Raw genomic sequence first — 25,132 nt, 5'->3', positions numbered from 1 at the left:
GACCACTTTCGGTTGCCTTCTGGTCAAGATGTTGCCAACACCATGTCTGCCTGCACACCGTCATGTCCCACCATGATGATAATGGACTAAACTTCTGAAAATGTAAGCCACCCCAATTAAATTTGCTGTGGTCATGGTGTCTCTTCACAGCAATAGAAACGCTAATTAAGACATGTGGCAAGCACTTTACCAACAGAATTATCTCCCCAGCCCCTCAACATGTAGTAGTTCCATAAAAAGTGATTTGATTCTGAAACAGGATCAGGAAACATTTTGTACTGTTAACATTAAAATTCATTAGTGTACCTTGTATTTAACTGGATCTTTTACCCATATATGATATTATATTGTTGTGTATTTGATATTTCAAAAAGATTAGTTCATGAAATTATATGCATCTTCTCATGTTAACGCAGCCCATTCTACAGTGTATTTAAAAATCACCTTCTTTAATTATAACCATATATCTCATTGGAAGCCTTTAAATATTAACAATCTGTTAAACTCATGATGGTTGACATAGTTTCCTCAGATTCTAATTTTCACTTAAAGCTTGAGTTTTATGACTAGTAATAAATACTGTCAGTTTTGTTGAAATGACAAGCTTACTTTGAAAATAACTATCAAATCCCCACGTTTGAGTCGTCATAGTTTGTCAGCCATTCTTTCAAGTGAAATGATGTTTTTGAAGTTGAAGCCACCAGCTCTCAACTGTGATGATCTCATACATGCTTTTATTCAAGATTGTTATATTTATTTTTTTATTTATCATACTTTCACTATCCATGTAGTTGGCTATACCTTACCTAGTTCCCATTTTGTTACACAGAATATAAAAAGGTGTATCTTCAGGGTTGAGATTTAATACTTCATTAGGAAATTCTTAAGTGAAATGTATTTTTTGTTGTTGTTATGAGTGTAGTGTTGAAGTATATAATGGCAACTGTAGCACATTACTGCTTTGTTTGGGGTTGAGATGCTGACGGTTCTACCTACCATTGCTTCTGCATCACCAGTGCAGTTTGAAGAACCTGAGGTCAGAACATTTTTTACTTTTCAGATAAAGGAAAGGGAGGACCTCTTTGAGTGAAGAACTGGGCGAGCCACAGAGATAGCATAGGGAAACACACGGCAGCCTGAAGAGGCCGCTGAGTGAACGTGCATCTTCCATGTCTGATGAACAGTAAGAAAGCCAGAGAGGCTGGAGAAAAGTGGATAAGAGAGAGAGAAGTAGATGGCCTGTTGGGGTAGGAGTAGCAGACCTTTTGAGGTCTTGCAGGTTATGCTTCTGATTTATAAACGGGGCCAGATCTGGCATACTACGTGTCTGACAGGTTACCAAGTAATGTCTTATATATCAGCCCTTTTAAAAATAGCAGTCTTGCCGGGCGGTGGTGGCTCACGCCTTTAATCCCAGCACTCGGGAGGCAGAGCCAGGCGGATCTCTGTGAGTTCGAGGCCAGCCTGGGCTACCAAGTGAGCTCCAGGAAAGGCGCAAAGCTACACAGAGAAACCCTGTCTCGAAAAACCAAAAAAAAAAAAAAAAAAAAAAAAAATAGCAGTCTTTGTAGGCAGTTACAGAGAGTCTAGTTTTTATTCTGAATGATCCAGAAAGCCATTGGAGGTAATCCAGCAGAACAAGTTTTGATTATGTTTAACATGATCAGCTATAAATATTAATAACTGTAACATGTCTATAATTCATATCCCAAACCCTAGAGACTGGTATACTAGAATTCAGGGTGTTTGAGAGTTGTGTGTGTGTGTGTGTGTGTGTGTGTGTGTGTGTGTGTGTTTGTGTTTGTATGCTATAGTACCCCCAGCAACATCTGAGGCATTAGTCTTTAATCACACGTTAATAATCACATACAAGTGAAACTGATGAACAGTTACATTTAATAGGGGAAATAAAGACTATTCTCAAATCCATTGAGGTGAAGCTTTTACCACCAGCCAGTGTAGAAGCATTATAAAAATACTTTGGGTTCAAGTCAATACATTTGGCTGCCAAATGAGTTGTAAAAATACTTTCACTTTTCAGAACATTGGGATTTTAAAATTGAGAAAATGTGGACTTTGTTGTTATTACACTTCCAGTTAGTTGTTCCTCATGTTTTCATACTTTAGGAATTTCTTTAAGACAACCCAGTTCATTACATGTTCGTTATAGGTCCTGATGGATGCATGTGTCAGCCTGAGTCACCATACTCCAGCTCTAGTTCTCTTCAAAGCAAGAACAACAAGCACCCATCAATTTGGAACACAAATCCTCCTTTCTAGAGACTTTTTACTTCTTGGTACCCTGTACTATCATGTGAGCAAAGTATAGTTAATTAAAATATGCCGAGTATTTTATTGTACTTTGGTATGTTTAGCATTTACTTAGAATTATCCAACTCTGGTCATTTGTGGTTGGCAAATCTGACTTTGGTTTCTTCTTTCTTTATTCCATATTTGACTCTGCAACTTGTAATTTAAAGCAAAGTCCTGTAGTTTCAGTGTCTACTTTACCTCCCTAGTGACTGTGTGGCTTTCCTTAACTAGTCTAAATGAAATAGAATGCATGTAGAAATTATTATAATTATTATAAGGCAAGAAATGCTGTAATCTTTTCTCATCTCAGTGAGCCAGGGTGCCGCTTAGTAACAGCCTTCTTTACTCTCCTGTCTCCATAGACTCTCATGTAAGGGTTAGTACACCTGCTCTCTGAGCACCCATCCTCTTACGATCCTTGAAACAGTGGTAGAGGGGAGACTTTGAAAGAGTTTACTTTAAGGCTTGATTGACTTCTCACTGGGGAGTTCTATGACCATGTGAAGAAGAGTGCACATTGTAGTGCTTTACCCTTAGATCACTAGTGTGATGGGAGATTCTTTTCTTCCAGGGTTAGGGGCTAGGTAGGCCATTGCTACAGAACTATGTTGAAGTGTAGGAGAAATGTGGGATAGGAATTATTTGTCCAAAAGGATGAGTTGGAAGATTTTTTTTTTTTTACTGTCTGCTGAAAGACATGAAGGTTGAGACAACTGAATTAGAATTCTTAGGTAGCTGATTAGGAAGAGCACCAATAAATGTAGAGTTGATTTTTGTTGGTTATTTTCTAGGAAAAAAACCCCAAACTTGTATTTATAAACAGTCACGTTTTGTCTACTTGACACAAACCTAGACAGAAAGAAGGAATCTTGGTTGAAGAATTGACTCCATCAGATTGGCCTGTGGGTATGTCTGTGGGGCATTTTCTTGATTGATAATTGATGTAAGAGACGCATTGTGTGTAGCACCATTCCTGGGAAGGTGGGCCTTGACTGTATAAGAAAGGTAGCTGAGCAAGCCAAGAGAAGTAAGTGACAGTTCTTCATGGTCTGCTTCAGTTCTGCCTCAGACTCCTGCCCTGATTCCCTTAGTGACGGATTGTGACCTGTAAGCCAGCTAAACCCTTCTTCTCTAGTTGCTTTTGGTCAGTGTTTTATCACAGCAGCAGAGAAGGAAAGTAGAGTGGTAGAAATGCTGAAAATAGTGTTCACCAGGTTACATTTTAATACATGGAATTTCTAGTGCTAGAGATAAGCCGTGTTCAGAAAGTGTGCTCGTCAGACATATTTTTATTGTGGTGATATATAAAACATGCTGTGTTTTAAAAGTTTAATTAAAAGAAATTAATTAAAATTAATTTACTACATTTTCATTTTAGACCTGTGAGAGCAGAGTAGAGTTATATACACTGTTGCCATGAATGACTAAGTTTTGCGTGTTGTGTTTTCTGGGCTAAAGAAGTTCAGGAAGTGTGTCATATTATTAAAGGTAGAGTGTTTTATGTACCCACTAGAGTCCATATGGCGGACTTGGGAATGCTGAGATCCTAGAGAGCCTTGGCGGGAGTTGAATCTTTGCCTGAAGAGTCCTTTAGAAACCATGGGCAAGCAAATCCAAGGACTTTCTGTAAAAATGCCAGCGTGCTGGGGCAAACATAGAACTCAGCAAATATTTTAGGGGAACATTCTCAGGGATCTAAGTTGTATCTAGAAAAACTAGCTTAGAAACACCCCCTTCCTTTTCATTGAGTTGAGCTATATGTTACAGCTTCTCGCTTTCAAGAACGTAATGGAGAGGTCTGTGTGAGCAGAAGGATTGTGTTTGTGTTGTCTGGTGGCCAGCTCTGCCAAGCTGGTGAGAGGAAGCTTTGCTCAGGTCTTGGTGAAAGGCAAAGCTGCACTTGTGAAGAGCAAAGTTTCCAAGTTGGCTTTGGTCGCGTTTAGGAGGAGGCTTTGTTGGGCCGGGCTGTGGCTGCTGCTGAGAGGATGAGCAAAGCATTTAACAGTACTGGTTCTGGGTCTTTGACACGGGTTATCATGAGCATGGTAGTTGTCCCGTCTCAGACTCCCTTCCCCAGCTTACCAACACTTCTAGGTTACTGTTCTCTGAAGAATTAAAAATAACCGTCCTTGGGATTAAAAGTAGTTTATTTCTGTTGCAGTTGGATCATGACACAGTTTTCAAGTTAGAACAGTTTTAAATGATTTGGTTACTTTTTTTTTTAATTTTTAATTTTGATATTATTTCTTCCTTCCCTTTCCTTTCACCAAACCCTCCCATATACCCTCCACCTCCCTTTCAAATGTATAGCCTCTTTTTCCATTAATTGTTGTTACATGCATATATGTGTATATATATATATATGTGTGTGTGTGTGTGTGTATATATGTATGTATGTATGTATGTATGTATGTATGTATAACCTCCTCAGTTTGTATAATGTTACCCATATGAATGCTCTCAGCATTCCTTAGTTGCCTGTCCTAATTTATGTAAAGTTGAGACCTTGTGAGAGCTCCCCTCCCCATCCATATTAGCATGTGTGTTGATGTCGCCCTTGTTCAGGTCATATTTAGGCAGTCATGTCAGTGAGACTTCCTTCAGAGGTGTGGTTTCTGACATTACCGAAAGACTCAGGCTCACAGCAAACTCCCTGGTCCTCTGGCTCTTACAGTCTTTCTGCCGCATCTTATGCTCCCTGAGCCGTAGGTGCAGGAGTGTTTTGTAGATGGACCCAGTGGGACTGGGCTCCACAACTCTACATTTAGATTGGTTTTCTGCAGTGGTCTCCATCTGTTTTGAAGAGAAGTTTCCTTGATAAGAGGTGAAGACTGCACTTATCTGTGAGTTTAAGGACAAATAGTTAGAGTGTACTTAGGATTGTGTTGATTTAGTAAAGTGGTGATTGTACATTCTCCAAGACCAGTGACTGGATGAGCCCTAGGTAGTTGGCAAGTGTCCGAGACAATTTCTCTCTTGTTAAGTGAGTCTCAAGTCCAATTAGAAATTGGGCTTGTGGGCTAGAGAGATGGCTCAGAGGTTAAGAGCACTGGCTGCTCTTCCAGAGGTCCCAAGTTCAATTCCCAGCAACCACATGGTGGCTCACAACCATCTATAATGAGGTCTGGTGCCCTCTTCTGGTGTGCGGACAGAACACTGTATATGTAATAAATAAATAAATCTTAAAAAAAAAAGAAAGAAAGAAAGAAATTGAAATTGGGCTTGTGCTGAGTGGTGGTGGTGTACACCTTTAATCCCAGCACTTGGGAAACAGAGGCAGGCAGATCGTTATGAGTTCAAGACCAGTCTGATCTATATATTGAGTTGCAGGACAGCCAGGGCTATACAGTGAAACACTGTCTTGAAAAACCAAAAAGAAAAAGAAATTGGATTTGTATGCCCAACCTACTGCACCTGTAGGGTTATCGTGCTATGCTGGTCGTTATTGTGGTTCATAGGTGCCATAGCTGGGTAGGACTGTTGGTTACTTCCCTCCTTTGGAAGTTTGTGTGGTGCTTTCTGGTAGGAGACTTTCAAGTCAGCTCCAACTCAGGGGCCTTTGCACCCTGTATCTGAAGTGATATGGACTTACCTTCCACCTCTAGGGGGCAACCAAGGGCAATAGCAATAGCCTTTGTATTCTGGGAATCTCCTGGACTTCTCCTGCCTGGTGGTGGGGTTTTTGTTAGGTGGCCTTGGAGGGAGCATTGTCAGCCCAGATGAGAAAAGTTCATTAAAACTATGTATGTATATTTATTTATACACAGATATATTATAGGTGTTTTTTCTTTTTTCTTTTTTGTAAATAGTTAATAGTATGAGTCCTTATGAGTTTCTCAGGCATCCTTATTGTTATTTTACCCTCTTTCCTCCCTCTTCTATATTCAGCCCTGTAGACCAGGCTGGCCTTGAACTCACAGAGATCCATCTGCCTCTGCCTCCTGAATGCTGGGATTAAAGACGTATGCTACCATGTCTGGCTGCTGTATTCACTTTTTTGTTGTTGTTGTTTGTTTGTTTGTTTCTTGTTTTTTGTTTTTCAAGGCAGGGTTTCTCTGATGTAGCCCTGGCTGTCTTGGAACTTGCTCTGTAGACCAGGCTGTCCTCAAACTTGGAGATCCATCTGCCTGCCTCTGCCTCCTGAGTGCTGGGACACCACACCACTGTTAAGCAGCAGTGCTCTTAATCGCTGAGCCAGCTCTCCAGCCCTGTGTACCACCCTTTTTATTGTTCAGTTGTCAACTGAAGGACATCCAAGTTGCTGTAAATAGAGCAGCAATGGCCATGGCTGAGCAAGTGGAGTAGGATGCTGAGTCCTCTGGGCATATGTCAGGGAGTGGTGTAGCCGAGTCACGTGGCAGGGTTATTTTTAGCTTTTGAGAATTCTCGACTCTGAGTTCTGTAGGAGCTGCACCGATTGGCAGTGCTTCCACGGTGAATGACGGTGCCCTTTCCCCTGCAGCCCCCAGCATTGGCTGTCCCTTTTCTGTTCGTCTTTGCCATTCTGCTGGGCTAAGATGAGACCTTAAAGTTCCTTTGATTTGCATTTCCCTAATGGCTAGAGACAATGAACATTTTCTTCTCCATTTTTTTGAGCTATTCCTTAAATTTTTCTTTCTTTCTTTCTTTCTTTCTTTCTTTCTTTCTTTCTTTCTTTCTTTCTTTCTTTCTTTCTTTCTTTCTTTCTTTCTCTCTCTCTCTCTCTCTCTCTCTCTCTCTCTCTCTCTCTCTCTCTCTCTCTCTCTTTCTTTCTTTCTTCTTCTTCTTCTTTTTTTTTCTAGAACTCTGTTCAAGTCCCAGACTGAATGGGTCATCTGTTTGGTTTGTTTATTTGTTTTGGATATTCATTCTCTGTCAGATGAATAGCTGGCAGAGATTCTCTCCCATTCTCTGGGCTGCTTCTTCACCCAGTTGATCGTTTCTTTTGTTGTTGAGAAGATTTTTAGTGGGTTTATGAAGTCCACTTGTCAACTGTACGCTTAATTGGTTTGGCTACTTCTGAGGATGAATTTAACTGACCCAATTTGGCCATGACTTTGCAGGCTGCATTTTAATTATTTCAGTTGAAATGTCTTCTTTCCACAGTTTGAATCATTTTCTAGGAAAAAGGTACAGTCAGGATGTAAAGTAGCTAGAAATTTAGCCAACCTCAGTTTTAAATGCTTTCTCATTAGTTTAAAATTGTAAGAGCCTTTTCTTTACTGTGAATTGTTTTCCAAGAAACTTCTTGTAGAGGTTCATTTTCTTGTGACTCTTTCAAGCACTAACAGTAACACTTATTTGGTATTTATTCTTTGAATGCTCTTATTCTAAATGACCATGTTGTTACCACAGGGTTTTGTGGTCATGTTATTATTTTGCCATGTCCAGATACTGTATAGAACAGAATGAAAGGGGCAGGAACTCAGCTTCAGCACCTGGCCATTTTAGACAAGACAGCACAGGGAGAACTGCCTTGGTTGTCAGTAGATGCTCTTCTTTGTAGACTTGTTTAAAAATGAGACAGGGTCTTCTGTATCCCAGCCAGTCTTGAATTCTCTGTGTGGCTGAAACAGGCCTGAACTTCTGACCCTCCTGCATCCACCTCTGAGTGCTGGATTTATAGTTGTACACCAGCTTATGGTTTATGTGGTGCTGGAGGGTAGAACCCAGGCCTGTGCATACCAGTCTACCATCTGAGCTGCATCTCCAGCTGTAAAATATTATTACAGAAGTCAAAGTTACTCATTTTTAAATCAGAGGCAAACTTAATGAATATACTTAAAATGTTTAAAGTGTTCATCATGAACCATTAGTGTAAACTTCATTTAAAATTGAATGTTGTCTTTTTTTTTTTTTTTTTTTTTTTTTTTGAGACAGGGTTTTTCTGTGTAACAGTTGTAGCTGTTCTGGAACTCACTTTGTACACCAGGCTGGCCTGGAACTCACAGAGATCCCCCTGCCTCAGCCTCCCGAGTACTGGGATTAAAGGTGATAAAGAATATCTATTCTGTGATTTAAAAATTGTTTGGTTTGAACCTTTGTAAAGGAGCATTGGAAGTTCACCATTCTAATCTGTTCTTCAGTGGACCATCTACTTTTTCAAATGGAAGGTTTAGCAAGTTTAACCTCACCAGAGGAGTATTCTTAAAAGAATGAGACATGATATATGCTGGTACATAAAGCCATATTTAATATAAGAATGAGATCATTGAAGCAAATTTCCTTCAAAATTTAGCCATTTTTTAACATCTGTTTATATACTAGATACAGATACGGTCTAATTGGATAAAGTGTAAAGATTCAATCATATGTTTTAATCTCAAAGAATCAGAACATTAGGGTATTTATAAATAGTTGGAGTCCTGCCAATCACTACATGAACACTTTTGAAAATGTCTCCTAAGTGACCCTAATGTTAATATTATAACATTATAATTTATAATATTATAAAACAATATAATTTGTATATATCCACATATATAATTTATAATATTATAAAAGAATTATCCTAGATGTTTTACTATAGATTTTTTTTTAATTTCTACCTTTAGGCACAGATAATATCTTGAAATATTGTACTATTTTGGGAAAATGGGTATCCTAAAAATACTTCTATGTACAGAAAAAGACAACATTTACAAAGAGACTCCATGTAGCAAAAAATCTAACACTAAATCCTGTAAAAATGTTTACCTTTAGGTTTAAAAATCCATGTGAAATTTTTTTTTAATTCACAGCTCTAGGAGCTAATCAAAATCAAGGGAAATTTAATTAAGAAACTGTTGTTTTCTCTATAACAAATTCTTGACATTCCACAATCTTATAACAGGGAGTAGAAGACTCCAGAAGGAAGGTGGTGCTTTACTGTGTGTAAGTTTATTAGCAAACGGACTGGTTTACTGAACCTCACAGTAGGAGAGAGCACGTGCTCATGTTAAGGGCCTTGCAAAGCTCCTAGGCTTTGTAAGGAGAATTTGCCTCAGTGTCCATGTTTTCTTTTCCTTTCAAATAGTTAAACTTGTACTTTTACATTTCATTATTCTCTCCGCTGTGTGTGAATGTGTGCACGCGTTGACACATTCGTATGGTGTAGAGGTCAGGGGACAATGGCAGGAGTTACTTCTCTCCTTGCAGCCTGTGTGAGTCCCGGGGACCCTGCTCAGGTCATCAGACTTGCCAGCAGACGCCTTTGCCAGCCCTGGTCTTCTGTGGTCAGTGGTGGTGGGTTTGCCGCTGTTCTTTCTCTGAGTTAGTACAAAGGTCATAGTCACTGCATAATTTTCTAAAGAACATACAACTATTTTTTAAATTGTCCTTAGAGATACCTCTTTGGCACTTCTGGAACCTGAGAAAATGGCACAGTGTCTGGGCTCTGGTTTAGATGAGGACCCTGGTAGAGAAGGCTGATTTAGAGTTGTCTCCTGTTACTGTTTCTGTAGATGTCTCCGGGTTCCCTATGGCTTCTCCACTGCCCTGTTCATTTATACACATAGAGATACACATACTTACATCTTTTTACTTTTTTAAAGTGAGATGATTCATTTATGAGATAATTAACCTAGTCTGTATTTTTCAGTTTATCTTCTTCTTTCATTTGTGCATTGTGTCATAAAGGAGAATGTCTCAGAAGAACTCATCTTCATATGATCCAAGATGAAGCTTTTCTTCCACCTTCCTGGGCCTTGCTTAATGCTATGGGTGGGATATGTTGTTGTTTTTAATTATGATACTGGGGATTGCTTAGCTTCTGTATTTTGGATGTTAATTCTTTGCCAGGCATATAGCTTATAAATATTTCCTCCATTCTATAGACTGTCTCTTCTTTCCTGATACTTATCACCTGTACCATGCCAGACTGTCTCTAGCAGCTGTTCATGAGTCACCTATTGTCTGGTTCCCATTCCCAGTTGTTCTCTAATGATGGGAGTCTGACACATTTGTGTTCTTGGTCTGGCTAGATTCTCTGATGCAGAGAGATGCCAAGAGCCCTTAAGACATTCGTGGAAATCAGCATCTGCTGCTTTCTTTCAATGAGCTGCTGCTCTGTGCTAAGAGAACACAGGGTTTCTAATCCTCTCTGCTCCCATTAGTTTCTTTGTATCCCACTCTGCCCTGTACCTGCAGTACACTGAAGAAATGGGGGTTTAGAGGAATCATTTTCAGAGTGCAGACCAGGGACCCCTAAGGTCCCACAGAGTTCCCCCCACAGAGTTCTTACAGAGTCAAAACTAGTGTTCATGGTAATTCCAAGACATTTAGCCCCTTCCATCATCTAGTTGAACTTCCAAAAGTTAGTTGGCCTACAGTGTAACAATGGGAATACATAGGGAAGTCTAGCTGTCGGATAACTAGGCTCAGCATTAATGATTTGTCAAGTGGGAAACTGATGACATGACTCTCCCTTCCAGAATCCATCAGCAGCTAATTGTCCTACAAAGACAGTCAGTTTTTGTTCTGAAAAGTCATGAAAATATTAATATGTAATGATATTATTATTTATTATTGAGTGAAATGGTGTTTGTGAGTGTGGGCACATGCTTAACACAGCACATGGTTGAAATGAGAGAACAATTTCTTGGAATTTTGTTCTCTCCTTCCACTGCGAGCTTGGGGATCAACCTCAGGTTGTCAGGCTTGCTTGGCAAGTGCCTTTAGTTGTGAACCTATGATATTTGTGTTTAGATGACTTGTCTCATCCCTAAGACATCTTACTGTGTGTCAGTATTCCATGTCTGAGACTCTCTGAAGTCTGAAGCACTTCTGAAGATCCCAAGCATTTGGGATAAGAGATACTCAACTTAAATCAACAATATTAATAGCCTTTTAGAATCCGGATTTCTGAAGCCAGAAAGGTTGACAGGCACTGGTTTATAAGATTTAAACTATTTTCAGAAACAGACTAACAGAAAGATGGAGTCTTATTATGTAGTAAAGGTATTTGCCAGTTGTGATTGTTTAGCTTAATTTCCCACTGTTGGCATTTTGGTCATGTGTAGTCAGTCAGCCTTTGTCTGTCTGTCTGTGACCCCCATCACCACTACCTTAAGTAATAACTGTGGAATGCAGGGCTTCATGCACGTGCTTCCGCACAGAACTATACCCTTTGCTTTTGGTTATTATAACTAATACTGCAGTGAAAATGTAACCAGTATTGTTTAAATGTTGACTTTTACAGTGAGCTTAGAAATACAGAAACTGCCTTCCAAGGTAAGCAGAGAGAACTAGCAGACCTGTCACTTAACCTCGGTACTGAACAGACTCCTTTGCCATGTAGTCAGTGTTCCAGATAGTTCCAGTGTTCCAGATACAGCCTCTCCCTGCAGGCTTTGAACCCCAAGAGGCCTCTTTAGTCTCAGGGTTCCCCTTCCAAAGGCCAGAGAGATTGATAGAGTTTACTAGAACAGCACTTGTCCTCCTTGTCTCTGTTTCTGTTGGTGTGTGTATGCACGGCGGTCAGAGGACAACCTCAGGAGTCAGTTCCCTCTTTTTATCACATGGTGTCCGTGGGTTAAATGCAGGCTAGCAGGCTTGTGTCACTGGGTCCCTGCAGCATCTCGCCATTGTCTATTTATTTATTTATTCATTTATTTATTTATTTGGCCAGAACTGAAGACCAGCCCTGCTCTGTTGGTTGATAGAATGCTGTCAGACCATGGCCAAGACCACAGCAGTGACTCCAGTGAGGGTCAAGATTGCAAGTATTTGGTTTCCTCTTTTTCTTAACAGTGTAGTGTGCCAGGAGGCTGAGGTCCGAGATACAGCATCTGCTTTATAGGCTGTGTCAGGTCTGTCCTTCCTAATAAGCGCAGAAGTCTTTTGTGGGGTCCTCAATTACTGTTTTCATTAATATCTCTTTTTTACTTAAAATCTTTTATTATTAATTAAATTTGTGGTTTAATAATTACATACACATATATTTTTATTTTTTAAATTAAATATGTAATTATACCAATTAATCCTTAAAGACCAGTTTTCTTTAAGAGTGTATGCCTCTTCTTACTAGTGGGACTTTATGGGTGGCTTTGGTGTGACACAGCTCTTTAATTTTAAATTTCAGAAATCAATCATTGTTTTGTTTTTGTTTTCTTGACAGGGTTTCTCTGTATAGCCTTGGCTGTCCTGGAACTCGATCTATAGCCCAGGCTGGCCTTGACCTCAGATATGAGTCTGCCTCTGCCTCCTGAGTGCTGGGATTAGTCAGGTGCTGCCACCTCGTAGCCAGAAATAAATGATTGGGGTTTTTTTTTGTTTTGTTTTATTTTGTTTTTTTCCTTCCCGTAAGAGTTTAGGGTCCCTGACTTTGGCAATGATTCTGTAAAAATGAAGCGGTTGTATAATAGGTTAGGGGAGTCAGCTCTCCCTAGGACACTGGTTAGCAGCATTGTGAACTAGTCTCAGTCAGGATGGGAAGTGGGGGACACCTCCTCAGGTAACTTAGCAAGAAGCCAGTGACTGGTGTAGTATAGGACTTTGGCTTGCTTCTTATGAAAGGCTTAAGACTGGTAGACCTGGAGGCTGTTGTGATTGGCATAAATAGAACCCTTCATTTGCATGCCGCATGCCTTCCTGTCTTTGTAGCTGTCTGTTGAGCTCACTTTTTGAGTCAGCTGGGAGGCAGCCTTCTGAGCTGCTCACTGGTATTCAAAGGAGGCCAGTAGAAGCTTTCTCCTCCTGGTCCGTTCTCGCTTGTGATCTTTGTAGTTGGTAAGGCAGGCTTAGGTGCTAACAGCAGAAAGGACAGGGAAGGGAACAGTTGTTAACAGTGCTGACAGCTGTAACCGCAGCTGTTGCAGCAGGAGCTTGATGAAAAATTCCAGAGAGCAAAAGCTGTAGAGAGCTAAGGTAGATGAGAAAAGGAAGGACACTGAGGAAGATGGGGGCTGTGAGGAGATGAGGATGAGAAGCTGTGGGCCCTGGTGGCTCAGAATTCCAGGGAGCTACCAAGACATAAGGGCCAAGAGTTCTGATACTCAAGGCCCGCAAGCTGTAACATAAGCCATGTAGGAGCTGAGGGTCACACTCAGGGCTTAAGAACCACACCACAGGCCATTGCTGACTCTCTGAGTGGTAGCTGTTCGCCACAGTGCTGGTTGCTAAATATAGAGTCACTAAGGGACAAAGTCTAGAACAGTAAGCTTCAGAGTTTCGTCACTTCTGATACCAAGTGCATGGTAGGGGTAGTGCCCTGGATGACTTCCACAGTCTCAGTTCACTAAAGACCACCAGAACCTACTGACCTAACTTGTACACTTGCCATCATGATTTACTCCATGGAAAGGATGCAAATGAAGTTCAGCCCAGGCAGGAGATAGGCTTGAAGCAGGGGCAGGACAGATAGAAAAGTGGAAATTCTGTCCTTTCTCCTGAGTGAGGACACACGGTTTTATTTCATGTTGTGATGTTTACAGGGAGTTCTTCCACCTGGAAGAGGAGCCTTTCCAGTCTAGTTCCTCAGAACTTTTATGAGATTTTCCCACATATACTTTGGGCCATTGGTACCCTTGTGGTTGGTTAACTGGTACCAGACAAAAGCTGCATTCTCAATTTCATTGCTACTCTCTGGGCAGCCCAAGGCAAGCCCAGATTATTTCCTGGGAGCTGAAGGCAAAGCCATATTTCTCCATGTCTTTGGCAATGACTGTAAGTTGAAGAGGCTATAAAACAGGGTAGAGGGATCCAACTCTCCATAGGTCACTGGGACAGAGGTTAAGTATTCATAAGCTTTGGGAACTTTAGAGGACTCTGCTTATTTGCAGCCAGGATAGGGAGTGGGGGACAGTTCCTCAGTAATTTAGCAAGAGGTCATTATTTGTACAGTATAAAACTTCTGGTTGGTTGTTATGTAAATTCTATGTTTGGTAGAACTGGAAGCTGTGTTGCGATTGGCATAAATACAATCCTTCATTTGCATGCCACATGCTTTCCTATCTCTATAACTAGGCTATTGAGTTCACTTTTTGAGTCAGCCACATATGGAAGTCAATCTGGTTCAGTGTTCACTCTCTTCTATGCCCCATGTGACATCTTCTACATAGTAGATCACTTGTATGGTTCAGAGTTCAGAGTAAAAGGAGGCCGAGACATGGACTGTGATGGTTAGTTTTATGTCAACTTGACACAAGCTAATGTCATCTGAGAGGAGGGATTTTCAATTGAGAAAACGCCTCCATAAGATCAGGCTGTAGGCAAGCCTGTAGATTATGTTTTAAATTAATGATTGATGGGGGAGAACCCAGGCTATTGTGGGTGGTACCACCTGGGCTGGTGGTCCTGGCTTCTATAAGAAAGCAGGCTGAGCAAGCAACTAGGATCAAGACAGTAAGCAGCACCCCTCCATGACCTCTGCAAGAGCTCCTGCCTCCAGATTCCTTGAGTTTGAATTCCTGCCCTGGTTTCCCTCAGTGGACTGTGATTCAGACTATGTAAGCCAAATAAACCCTTTCCTCCTCAAGTTGCTTTTGGTCATGGTGTTTCCTCACAGCAGTAGTGACCCTCAGTAAGACATGGACTGCGAGGATGTGCCAAGATCGTGAATTTATACTCTGCTGTTAGAAACCCTGAGGTGACTGGCTACACATTATACTCCTAAAGACTCAATGACAAAATGGCAGTGTTTGTATATTGTTAGTGAAGAGTTAGAAGCAGGGTTCCTAGTATTGAAAAATGTATATGAATTATGAATTTTTCTCATTAAAGCAAAGTTAATATAATTAATCCCTACAGCATGTGTTCATATTGTCAGGTCCAAGGGAAACTCTAATTCCCCAAACCCCCAAAGGCAGTCCAAGTATCCAGATATGAGCTTAACCTGGACTAGAAGGATTTCTGGTGGTTAGATAAAAGCCAGCCTTCCTCAGGAACTTGTGAAACTGGTTCCCATCTATCAAAAGGAATAGTTTCCTTTACCTCTGGCAGAAGGAACATATGATTACATGTGTCTCCTATCCACATATCAAAACTCATGCTGGCCTCCCGGCTCCCTCAGTATCACAAGTACCTGTTACTTCAAAGTTCATGCTAACAGCCTAGCCCTTCACTCTTCCTCCCCTCCCCTATACCCCCTTCATCTTAAGGCTTCCCTTCCCACAGCTAACCCTGCTGTTCTTGATATGTTCGTCCTCCCCCTACTTCCTTTCTCTCCTCTCCTCTCCTCCCCTCCCCTCCCCTCCCCTCCTCTCCTCCTGCTTTCCCCACTGTTTTCGCTATTCTCTATCCCCTACTATTCTCTCTCGAAGAAAGCCTCGGCCATATTCAGTCTTCTTCTTTCTTACTCTACTGTGGACTTTTCCTGATGCCTCTGACTGTTCTCTCTCTCATATCTATAGTAAAACCTTCCCCCTTAACCACACCATAGAGCAGTCATGTCATAAGTTTATACCCATATGTATATGTTTCCACATAACACATTAAGCATTGGTTTCAGTCTACATTTTTATTATTTTTAAATTTAATTTTTATTTTTTTGAGATGGTAGCACTATCTAGCCTTGAGTGGCCTGGAACTTGCTATGCTGATGAGGCTGGACTTAAACTCCTAAAGAGATTTGCCTGCCTCTGCCTCATGAGTGCTAGGATTCAAGGTGTGTGCCCCCATACCTAGCCTTAATTACCATTTTTAAGTTCACCTAAACTGGATGGTTTCCTAAGTAATTGCTTAGTATTTATAGTCAGTTTTGACAATTCACAGGATGTGTATTTGTAAATTTGCCTGCTTACTAACATTTGTTGGTAACCCGGAAACAATTACTCAACATTTTCTAGGTCATTTGTGAGTATTCTTAGAGCTGTAAACATTGGAGCCTTTGGCCTGCCTGTGACCAGCTATGGTCAATCCTTTTCTCCTCCTTTCAGCTTTCCTTTTGCAAAGCATTCTTCTGTGGTCGGTTTTGTGGCGTTTCTGTTAATGATTTTTTCTCTATAAATGCCTGTGGTGTTCCTCAATGTGAGAAGGCTGTGATCTGGCTCAGAGAGGATGCATGTTAGATAAGCTACTCATAGCATGAGTTCTGAGGGCTGGGAGTTCAGTGTTAACCAGTCAACAGTGTACATTAAGGAGTTTCTAAAGAAAAACACACAAAACAAGGCTATATACTGATTGCTTCATGAAAATGCTGTGGCAGAAACCCAGAATCTGATCTCTGTGCTTCTCCTAAGAGGTGTGGTTCATTATTTCTCCTAAATTCAATGTTGTGAGACTTTATTCACTGGAACTACAGCAAATAAGGACAATGAGCTAGTATTTGCTGTGTGACTCATTATTTACTTATTCACTCGGCTTTTCTTGTTCTTTAAGCAGATGTATTTTAATACTTCTCCAGGTTGCGAGGCAGTTTTTACACAACTCAAGAATTTCATATTTTATGTCCTAAGTCCATGTTGGTAGTTTTGCTCTGTCCCTCTGACACAGAGTGTTTGTGTGATTTATGATAACACATCATAAACCAAGTGTGATGTTGCATTTTAAAGGTTGAGAATTGAGAGCTGAATGTTTTGATTCTGTGATCCTTTTACTTAAGCATCAGGTTTGCCCTCAATAAACTTTCCAGGATTTTTCTTGCTTCCTTGGGGACAAGATTTCCTAATGGGTTCATTTTAGATGCCAGTAGAGCCAGGTGATGTGACTGGCTGTATCTTTCCACATCAGAAATACTCTGTGTCTGTTCATTTGGCACCATAGCCTTGCAGAGGCTAATGACTGGCAAACGACTCCTTAGCTGTCCATGGTCAATGAGAATCTAGAGCACATTGGCTCTTTGCCTTTCTCTGTTACTTTATCTCCTTCCCTTCATATGCCTGCCTTTCCATCTCCTTCCGCTGCATCCTTAAACTCAAATAGGGTGAGAGAAATGGACTTGAAGAGCAGATGTTCACATCCTGTTCTTTGTTGGTCCCTGGGGACATTCTCTTCCATGGGAGCATTTCTCATTTCCTGGTTTTGATTGTCCAGGACATTTGACGACTAGCATTTGTCCCCTGCACTCTCCTCTCTTCATGTTAGTAATTAACTAGTTATACAAGAATCCTCCAAAAGTAATGGGGAAACAGAGAAACATCTGTGAAGGTTAACATTATGCAGTCAATTGGATTGGAAAGGGAAAATTCCAATGACTTGAGGAACTTTTTGATGAAATAAGCATTAAGCCTAAACAGTGGCTTTGTTGACTATTACTTGATGGATATAAGGAATGATTATGAAAAATCAAAATCAACTGATTTTTCTTATGTTGTGCAACTGAGAAGACACAATAACTTTCTTTAAATTTTTTTAGAACAGTATTTTAAGAAAGTAAGGATCAAGGCTAAAAATAAAGTTTGCATTTTAGTGCCTTGCACTAGGACAGATAAGACACACCCAGTATACATACCATGTGAATTAATGATTGAAGCATCGTATTCAAGTATAACTTCAGTAATATTAATTTGGTAATTTATTCTTTCAGATACGGATGAATATAGACCTCCTGTTTGGAAATCTTACTGTAAGTATACAAGTAAATTTAATTGTGTGGGTTATAGTGTTTTTATAAGTAATGTAGTTATTCATAGCAAAGTTTGGGATTAATATAAAAGGGATTTTTATGGTAAAATGTGTTTCTACAAAGCTCTATGTGGTTTAATGTTTGGAATGCAGCTCATCTGTTTTAGTGTACAGAATTCTATGTAGTGGAGCTTGAGATGACTTCTTTGAGCAGCCAATAACACTAATGCATGGAGAAACTAATAATTTGAGCAGTTTAATTATTCTGATCTCAATTCTTTATGTAACAAAAGGAATATATATGATAAATGGGGGAGTCTATCTTCAAAGAAAAATCAGTAAAAGGAAGTAAAAGAAAAATGATTTTAAAATTGCTTTCTCAAAATATAAAGGGATAGAGAAAGACAGTGTGTGTGTGTGTGTGTGTGTGTGTGTGTGTGTGTAGCTGACAATTCTGTTGACAGTTTTGGATTAACAGTGAATTCAGACTAGTCCTTTGATGTGACTTAAATCTAGTTATTTTAAAAAAAAACTTCTCAAATTTAATCAAAATTTGTACTTCACTTTTTGTATTATGCATATTAAAGTTAAGTAGGTGATTTATGTAAAATGTTGCTGTGTATGTTGGATTTTGGTGGGGCACGGTGAGCTGTGAACATCTTTTCACAGTGAGTCTCTAAGAAATAACCATTTCCTGATTCTTTAGAAATCCTTGTTACATTTTATCACTTACTTTGATTGTCCATGCATGCAGCACAGTGTGTCTGTGTGTGCACACATGTTATGGGAATTGACTCTCCCCTTCTGTGTGGGTGTCCAGGACTCCGTTTAGGTAGCCAGGCTCGGCTACACTCTGAGCCATCATGCTGTCTCTTCTGTGAGTCTTTGAAACAATGACTTTACCTCTGTTCTGGGTGTTTTCCTCTTGGGGTTCAACTGAACACAGAAACATAAAGACACAGAAACATAAAATCTTAAAAATATAAACCAGTACGGAAACAGAATTGTGTTTAGTACCCTTCTTAAATGTAAGAACTGAAAGTCTTAACATAGTAATTAGGCAGGGAGTGCAGTGTCGGGACTGTGAGGAAGTGCTGGGGTGGGAGGTAGACGTGCCCTGCCGTGGAGAGAGTGGCTCAGAACCGGCTCTCTGGTTGCTGTCACAGCCCACTCTGCATCTGCGGGTGTCACAGCTGAGGTTTGTTTTTTAAGAGAAATGGGAATTTCCTGCTGCTTTTATTGTTGAAACAAACTCAAATTTGAAAGCAAACAAGCCATATGTGAGCTGATTTTGACTTTAAGATACTAATTTATGATCTCTGAATTTGATTGTTGTTATTGCTAGGGACTGAAAATTTCATTAATAATTACATAAGCATTGGCACTTCTAACATGACTGAAAATACATTAGGTTCTATAATTGTGTATCCTGTCATCTTGAATTTAGCCAATAACTTCCCATAAATAAGTTAATGATTGCCAATTTTAATTCAGCTATGTTTAAATTCAAATTATCAGAAGTTCTAAACTAAGGAAGAAATTCCTGAATTAATTATAACTAGACCTTTCTATCTTATTTTAAAATATTTATTTATTTTGGAAGAGAGCAGGCATACAGTCTTACTATATAGACTTGGCTGATTTGGTACTCACTGTATAACCCAGACTGGACTTGAACTCATGGTAATCCTCCTGCCTCAGTCTTATAAGTTTTGGGTTTATAGATTTGTGCCACCACACCTGGCTCTTGTGTGTGTGTGTGTGTGTGTGTGTGTGTGTGTGTGTGTAATTATTATTATTGTTGAATCATTGTTGTTCTTTGTTTTTAGAGACAGGGTTTCTCTTTGTAGCACTGGCTGTCCTGGATCTTGCTCCTTAGATTAGGCTGGCCTTGAACTCAGAGATCCACCTGCCTCTGCTTCCCAAGTGCTGGGATTAAAGATGTGTGCCACCACCACCTGACCTATTGTATATAATTTTTAAATGAAAATTTTCACAAGTGTACTGTGAATCTAAACTTGCTGTATTTTGCTATAAGATGCCTAAATACATATATATTTTACATATTACTTCCAGAGGTGTTTTATCTAGAAACTTTTCTCCAAATACTAGAACCGTGCCTTTTTGGACAATTAGAAGTACTGAACGAAATGAAAATAACTATACACAATTTAATGCTAGGAAAAACACAGGGGCGCATCCTTCACCAGTTCTTTTGTGTGATGTTGTCACCTTTTTATTCTTGTTGGCTTATCTTACTATTTACTTACTAGATAGGCAAATGTTTACTAATTATAACCAGAAACTGCAGTCTGTGTGCTTGGAATCACATTTACTTTGGTTCTAATGGTAATTTTTTTTAATCTTCTTGACCATGACTCAGTTGCCATAATTGGAGTTTTATAGGTGACAGTACTTTCTAGAACATTTTATTGAGACAATAGATCTTTGGGAATTACAGACAAAAGCAACGTGTGAACTGGCTTTTCACCTTGTCATTGTACTTGCCACTAAGGAGCCCTGGGCATGGACGGTCTGGCATACCTAGTGTTTGGCACACAGCTCTCGGAGTGCGGGCGCATCCTCACTGTCAGGCCCAGTCACTGCTGCAGCTCTTTCTCCTCCTCTGCAGCTCCATTATCCCTCACATAATTACTCTCTGGAGTTACAGATCACATAAGATATTGAAAACATTTTAATGTACCACCCAGGGATATTTGTAGCCATGAAAAAAAAAAAAAGCCAAGGAAGACATTTGTGTCAGAATTGCAGACACTTCTGAGGAAGTAGGTTTTTTTTGTTTGTTTTAGTTTGAGATTTTTTTTTCTAAATATTAAAAAGTAAAGCTGCAGGAGCCAGGCATGGTGGGTGACATATGCCTTTAATCCCAGCGCTTGGGAGGCAGAGATAGGTGGATCATTGAGTTCAAGGCCAGCCTGATCTACGGAGAGAGTTCCAGGACAGCCAGGGCTACACAGAGAAACCCTGTCTCAAACAAAGCAAACAAACAAAAGTAATGAATCTTGTTTATTCTCATTTTTAAATATAAAACCTAATATGAGGCTGGAAAAGGTCATGTTACCAGTTCAAATTTTATTGATCATTTATAGATACCCTAAAAATTATCCATTCTTTGGCAAAGTGTTTCAGTGTCAAATTCTTTCTTTTGCTGAATTTGCCCAAATTGAGTAAGTCCTAGTAACTTGTCTCTGAAATTTTGTTTTTAAGGAGATTGTATTTGAAAATAGATGTTCACAATATAAATGAGGGCGAAAAATAGGATGTATGTTAACTTCTGACCTATAACTCTGTATTTTAGTCTCATGTTTGACAGTAATGTGCTTTAAGAAATGTAAATATTATTGGTTTATATTAGGAAAACCAGAGGGGATTACAGAGAAGAATGTAAAAATTATAGCCTCAATTTGTTCTAGAATAGTGGTTATCAGCTGCAATCTTTTAATACAGTTCTTCATGTTGTGAACACTAACCATAAAATTATTTTCATTGCTACTTCATAACTGTAATTTTGCTGTTATGAATTGTAATGTAAACATCTATGTTTTCTGATGGTATTAGGCGACCCCTGTGAAAAGATCATTTGATCCACAAAGGGGTTATGACCCACCGGTTGAGAACCATTATTTTAGAAGATACTTGTGTGGATTATGATTTTTCTGCTTGTGTTCTCCTAAAATTTGGTAACTTTAATTTGGTTGACAGTCTTTGTTTTGTTCATAACAAATTTTTATTTAGCAACAAATAGGACTATAACTTTTCTTATAAGTATAAAAAGCAGCCAGTTTTTTCTAGTATGTTCCTAAATTCTCTATAAGGGAAATTGACACTTTGCTGTCTGCCTCCTTGTAGTATACCAGCTGCAGCAGGAAGCCCCTCATCCTCGAAGGATCACCTGTACTTGTGAGGTGGGTGTGACACAGTCTGCACAGCAGATGTCCTTTCTTCTTCTGTTTCCCAAAGCTGGCCGTCCTTGGAGGCCTGTCTGTGGGTGTGACCATTCGCTCCGATTCAGTTTTATTGATAGTCTCATTAGACATATGTATGCTGCTTACAATATTATATATAACATCTTTGTATAGTTTTAAATACTATAACTTTCTTTAGCTAATTACACCTTCTTACATTTTAAAATGTTTTGTTCCTCATTTCTGATAATGCATTTGAGAGTATCATTGTAGGGTAATTTAACAAAATGAACCAAGATTGAGCCAAGCATGTGGCCTTTAATCCCAGCACATGGGAGGCAGACCCGTGAGTTCTAGGCCTGCCTGTCTGTATAGCAAGTTACACACACACACACACGCACACGCACACGCACAAAACACAGAAGGGGCGAGGGGTGGTTATGGGTGGATGTGATGTTAAAAGCATTGTATACATGTATGAAATTACAAAAGAGTAAAAAGAAAAAGGCACTTCAACAAAATAAACAAACAACATGGATAATTTTCCAAGGAAAGATATTTTGTATTACATGAAAAGATGCAAACACCCCCCCCCCACACACACACACCCAAAATACCCAAACAAAAAGCTCACAAAAAATCATGGAGTCGATTTGGTGTTGGCCAATGTCTCTGGGGCATAGGGCCTGCCCAGTGAAGAAAACTGATTTCCCTTTGCCAGTGGGTGTCAACTGCACATAGCTTCTTGGTTGGGGTGGGACTCTGTGTCCACTTCCCCTTCGCAGTGCTGGGACCTTATCTTGTTTGAACCTGTGCTGGTCTTGTGCATGCTGTAACAGTCTCTGTGAGTTCCTATGTGTATCAACCTTGTTGTGTCTGGGAGACACTGCTTTCTTGGAGTCCTCCATACCCCTGGCTCTTAAAACATCTTCTGAATGGATCCCTGAACCTTGAGGGGAGGTGTTTGATTATGGCACTTCATTTAGGACTGAGTGTTCTGAAGTCCCTCTTTGCACATGGTCCAGTTGTGGGTCTCTGTGTTAATTACTGTCTGCTACAAGAAGGAGCTTCTCTGTTGAGGGTTGAGCAAGACACTGATCTATGGTTATAGAATGTACCACTAGCTGTTATTTCATTGCTACTTTCCTTTTGCAATATAATATGTGAATGTTAGCTTTTAATCTGTAGATTTGTGTGTTTATCTAAATAACCCCAGTTTAAACCACTGTTTAAATAGCTAGTAAGGGACCTGGGGGGCCGGATGGGGGAGGAATCTTCCAGAGAAGGGGAAGTAGAATATAGTGTTACAAAGAGATACAGGGAAAACTAGACTAGATTAAATCAAGATGGGAATGGGAGAGTAGGGTAAAGGAGAGAATGTGGAAAGGGACAGCTAACACTAAAGACTTTTGAAAAGCCATGTGGAAATATACTACTGTAGAAGCTTCCTAGAAGATATGCAGATATGAAAGGAATTCAGATTTAAATGGAGCCACCATATAAGGGGGAAAACAATGCTCCAACCAGACAGACATCTTCTGCCACCAAGTAAAACCTCCAGAGCCAAGAATGGGCTGTATCTAGTTGGGTCATTGGCCAAAGGGATCCTGTAAACTCTCCCAAACATCCAAGGTTGTTGTCACAGCTATTGGTCACAACTGAATGATAAGGCTCTATTGCTGAAGATTCCACTTATTTGGATCACTTGAGCTGGTACCCAACTAGAAGCTTCACCTCAACTGACGAGTGTTCATGGTGCTAGAAGGTACTTTGTGTGCTATTGGAGGAGAAAAGTAGTCATCAGTATTACCTTTGACCTACAGCAGTGGCTGCATGCAAGATATGCTGGTGTGGTCATGACTCATATGTTATGGGAGTGCTGACTACTTTTTTAAAATATTGAATTTAACTTTCCTCCATGATATAGAGCCCATACCTCATAGTGCTAAAGTCCAAGAACTGAGACAAGACATTTATATTTTTATTCCTTCAGTCGATTAACCAATATCCTCTGAGGTGCTGCTTTCTGCTCAATCCTCAGAACTCAGTCAAAGCAATATCTCTCTCCCGGAAGAACCTGGAGTCTCCGTGGGGGGCGGGGAGTAGAGTAGCCAACGGGGCAAACTGGCAGCAGGTCCTGTATCTGGTGTGTGTGTGTGTGTGTGTGTGTGTGTGTGTGTGTTTGCTTGCTTCCTTTTGGCCCCTTGCAGGGGATTGTGGTAGAGTGTTAAAAGATGGTACCAGATATCTACATAAACAAAAAATAATAAAAATATTTTATATCCTAAGTATAGAGTTCAGACTTTGTCCTTGTAGCCGTAGAGGTAAAGATACTTTCAGCACAAAAACATGATATTAGGTTTAGAGCACTTAGCAGAATATGCAGAAGGTGGATTAGGAAGGAAGATGGACATTTGGAGGCAAAAAGACTGTTTCAGGAGATTGTTGTAGTATTCCTAAGGATGAATGAAAGGACCTGTATGCACTGGTTCTGGGAACAGCCAAAAAGGGACAGAAAGGAATCTATGAAGTACGGGAATATGTTTGATTTGGTGGACTGAATGAGAGGAAAAAATGACTTTGGGGAACTAGTCATCTCTTGATTTTACAAACTCCTGTCATGGGAATCTGAGGAAGCAGAGATTTTCCTTTTCCTGCAAAAACATTTAGATGTTTTATAAAGCTTAAAAACAAGCATATAAATGCTTAAATAAGCATAAATTAATCTATTACATGACATTTAAATTTCCAATTTGAGACATTTATAAGTCAACTAATTTGAGATTGTTAATCATTTTTATATTTCTGACTAATTTTTTAATTTGATTATCTGAGTAATGTCTGTAAGTTTGGAGACAATACTTAATATCTTAGATAACCTAAAACATCTAGATCTTGCTTTAGGAAAAGAAAACCTTCCCTGTTTCCTTTGACTCAAAAGATGTGCAGTGAGTTTTATAAGCTGAGAAATTGTGGAACAAATGCAAACTCAGATGGGATTTAGGGATTTAAGATAAGAAATAACCTGGCTGTAACTGCAACAAAAATAAAGGTTCATGAGGGAATATTTCTTGGCGTGCGCGGGGGGGGGGGGGGGGGGGGGGGGGGGGGGGGGCTGGAGAGATGCTCAGAGTTAAGAGCAATGACTGCTCTTCCAGAGGTCCTGAGTTCAATTCCCAGCACCCACATGGTGGCTCACAACCATCTATAATGAGATCTGGTGTTTTCTTCTGTATGCATAATAAATAAATCTTTTTTTTTTTAAAGAATTCTTAGAAAAAGTAGAATCATGACTCCTATGAAAAGATGAAAACATGTTAAAAGCAACTTAACTAGTAAGATAGGAAACAACCAGCAGAAAAGTCTGTTACCATGGGAGAAAAAAATATGTATCAGAAAGATAAAACTGTCACTTTCCTGTGGTATGGAATTTG

At 39.8% G+C, this 25,132-nt stretch overlaps 1 protein-coding gene across 7 annotated transcripts in view; it reads left to right on the top strand.

Annotated features, from left to right (window-relative positions):
* The window catches only part of Chn1 (chimerin 1), a 159,359-nt gene that overhangs the window by 28,841 nt on the left and 105,386 nt on the right, over positions 1-25,132 (top strand). For 5 of the 7 annotated variants that reach the window (XM_076569690.1, XM_076569689.1, XM_076569691.1 and 2 more), the window contains 2 exons: positions 17,735-17,773; positions 21,643-21,698. In XM_076569690.1, coding sequence (XP_076425805.1) covers positions 17,735-17,773; positions 21,643-21,698 — 95 coding nt within the window. Of the gene's footprint in view, positions 1-11,470; positions 11,503-11,899; positions 11,975-17,247; positions 17,288-17,734; positions 17,774-21,642; positions 21,699-25,132 lie in introns of those variants that run through there. The other 2 variants (XM_076569688.1, XM_076569692.1) reach the window with 2 other exon arrangements.

This window comes from Peromyscus maniculatus, chromosome 4 (genome assembly GCF_049852395.1).
Source record: "Peromyscus maniculatus bairdii isolate BWxNUB_F1_BW_parent chromosome 4, HU_Pman_BW_mat_3.1, whole genome shotgun sequence".
In the NCBI taxonomy this organism is placed as follows: Eukaryota; Metazoa; Chordata; class Mammalia; order Rodentia; family Cricetidae; genus Peromyscus; species Peromyscus maniculatus.
This window is presented reverse-complemented; position numbering and strand designations above follow the sequence as displayed.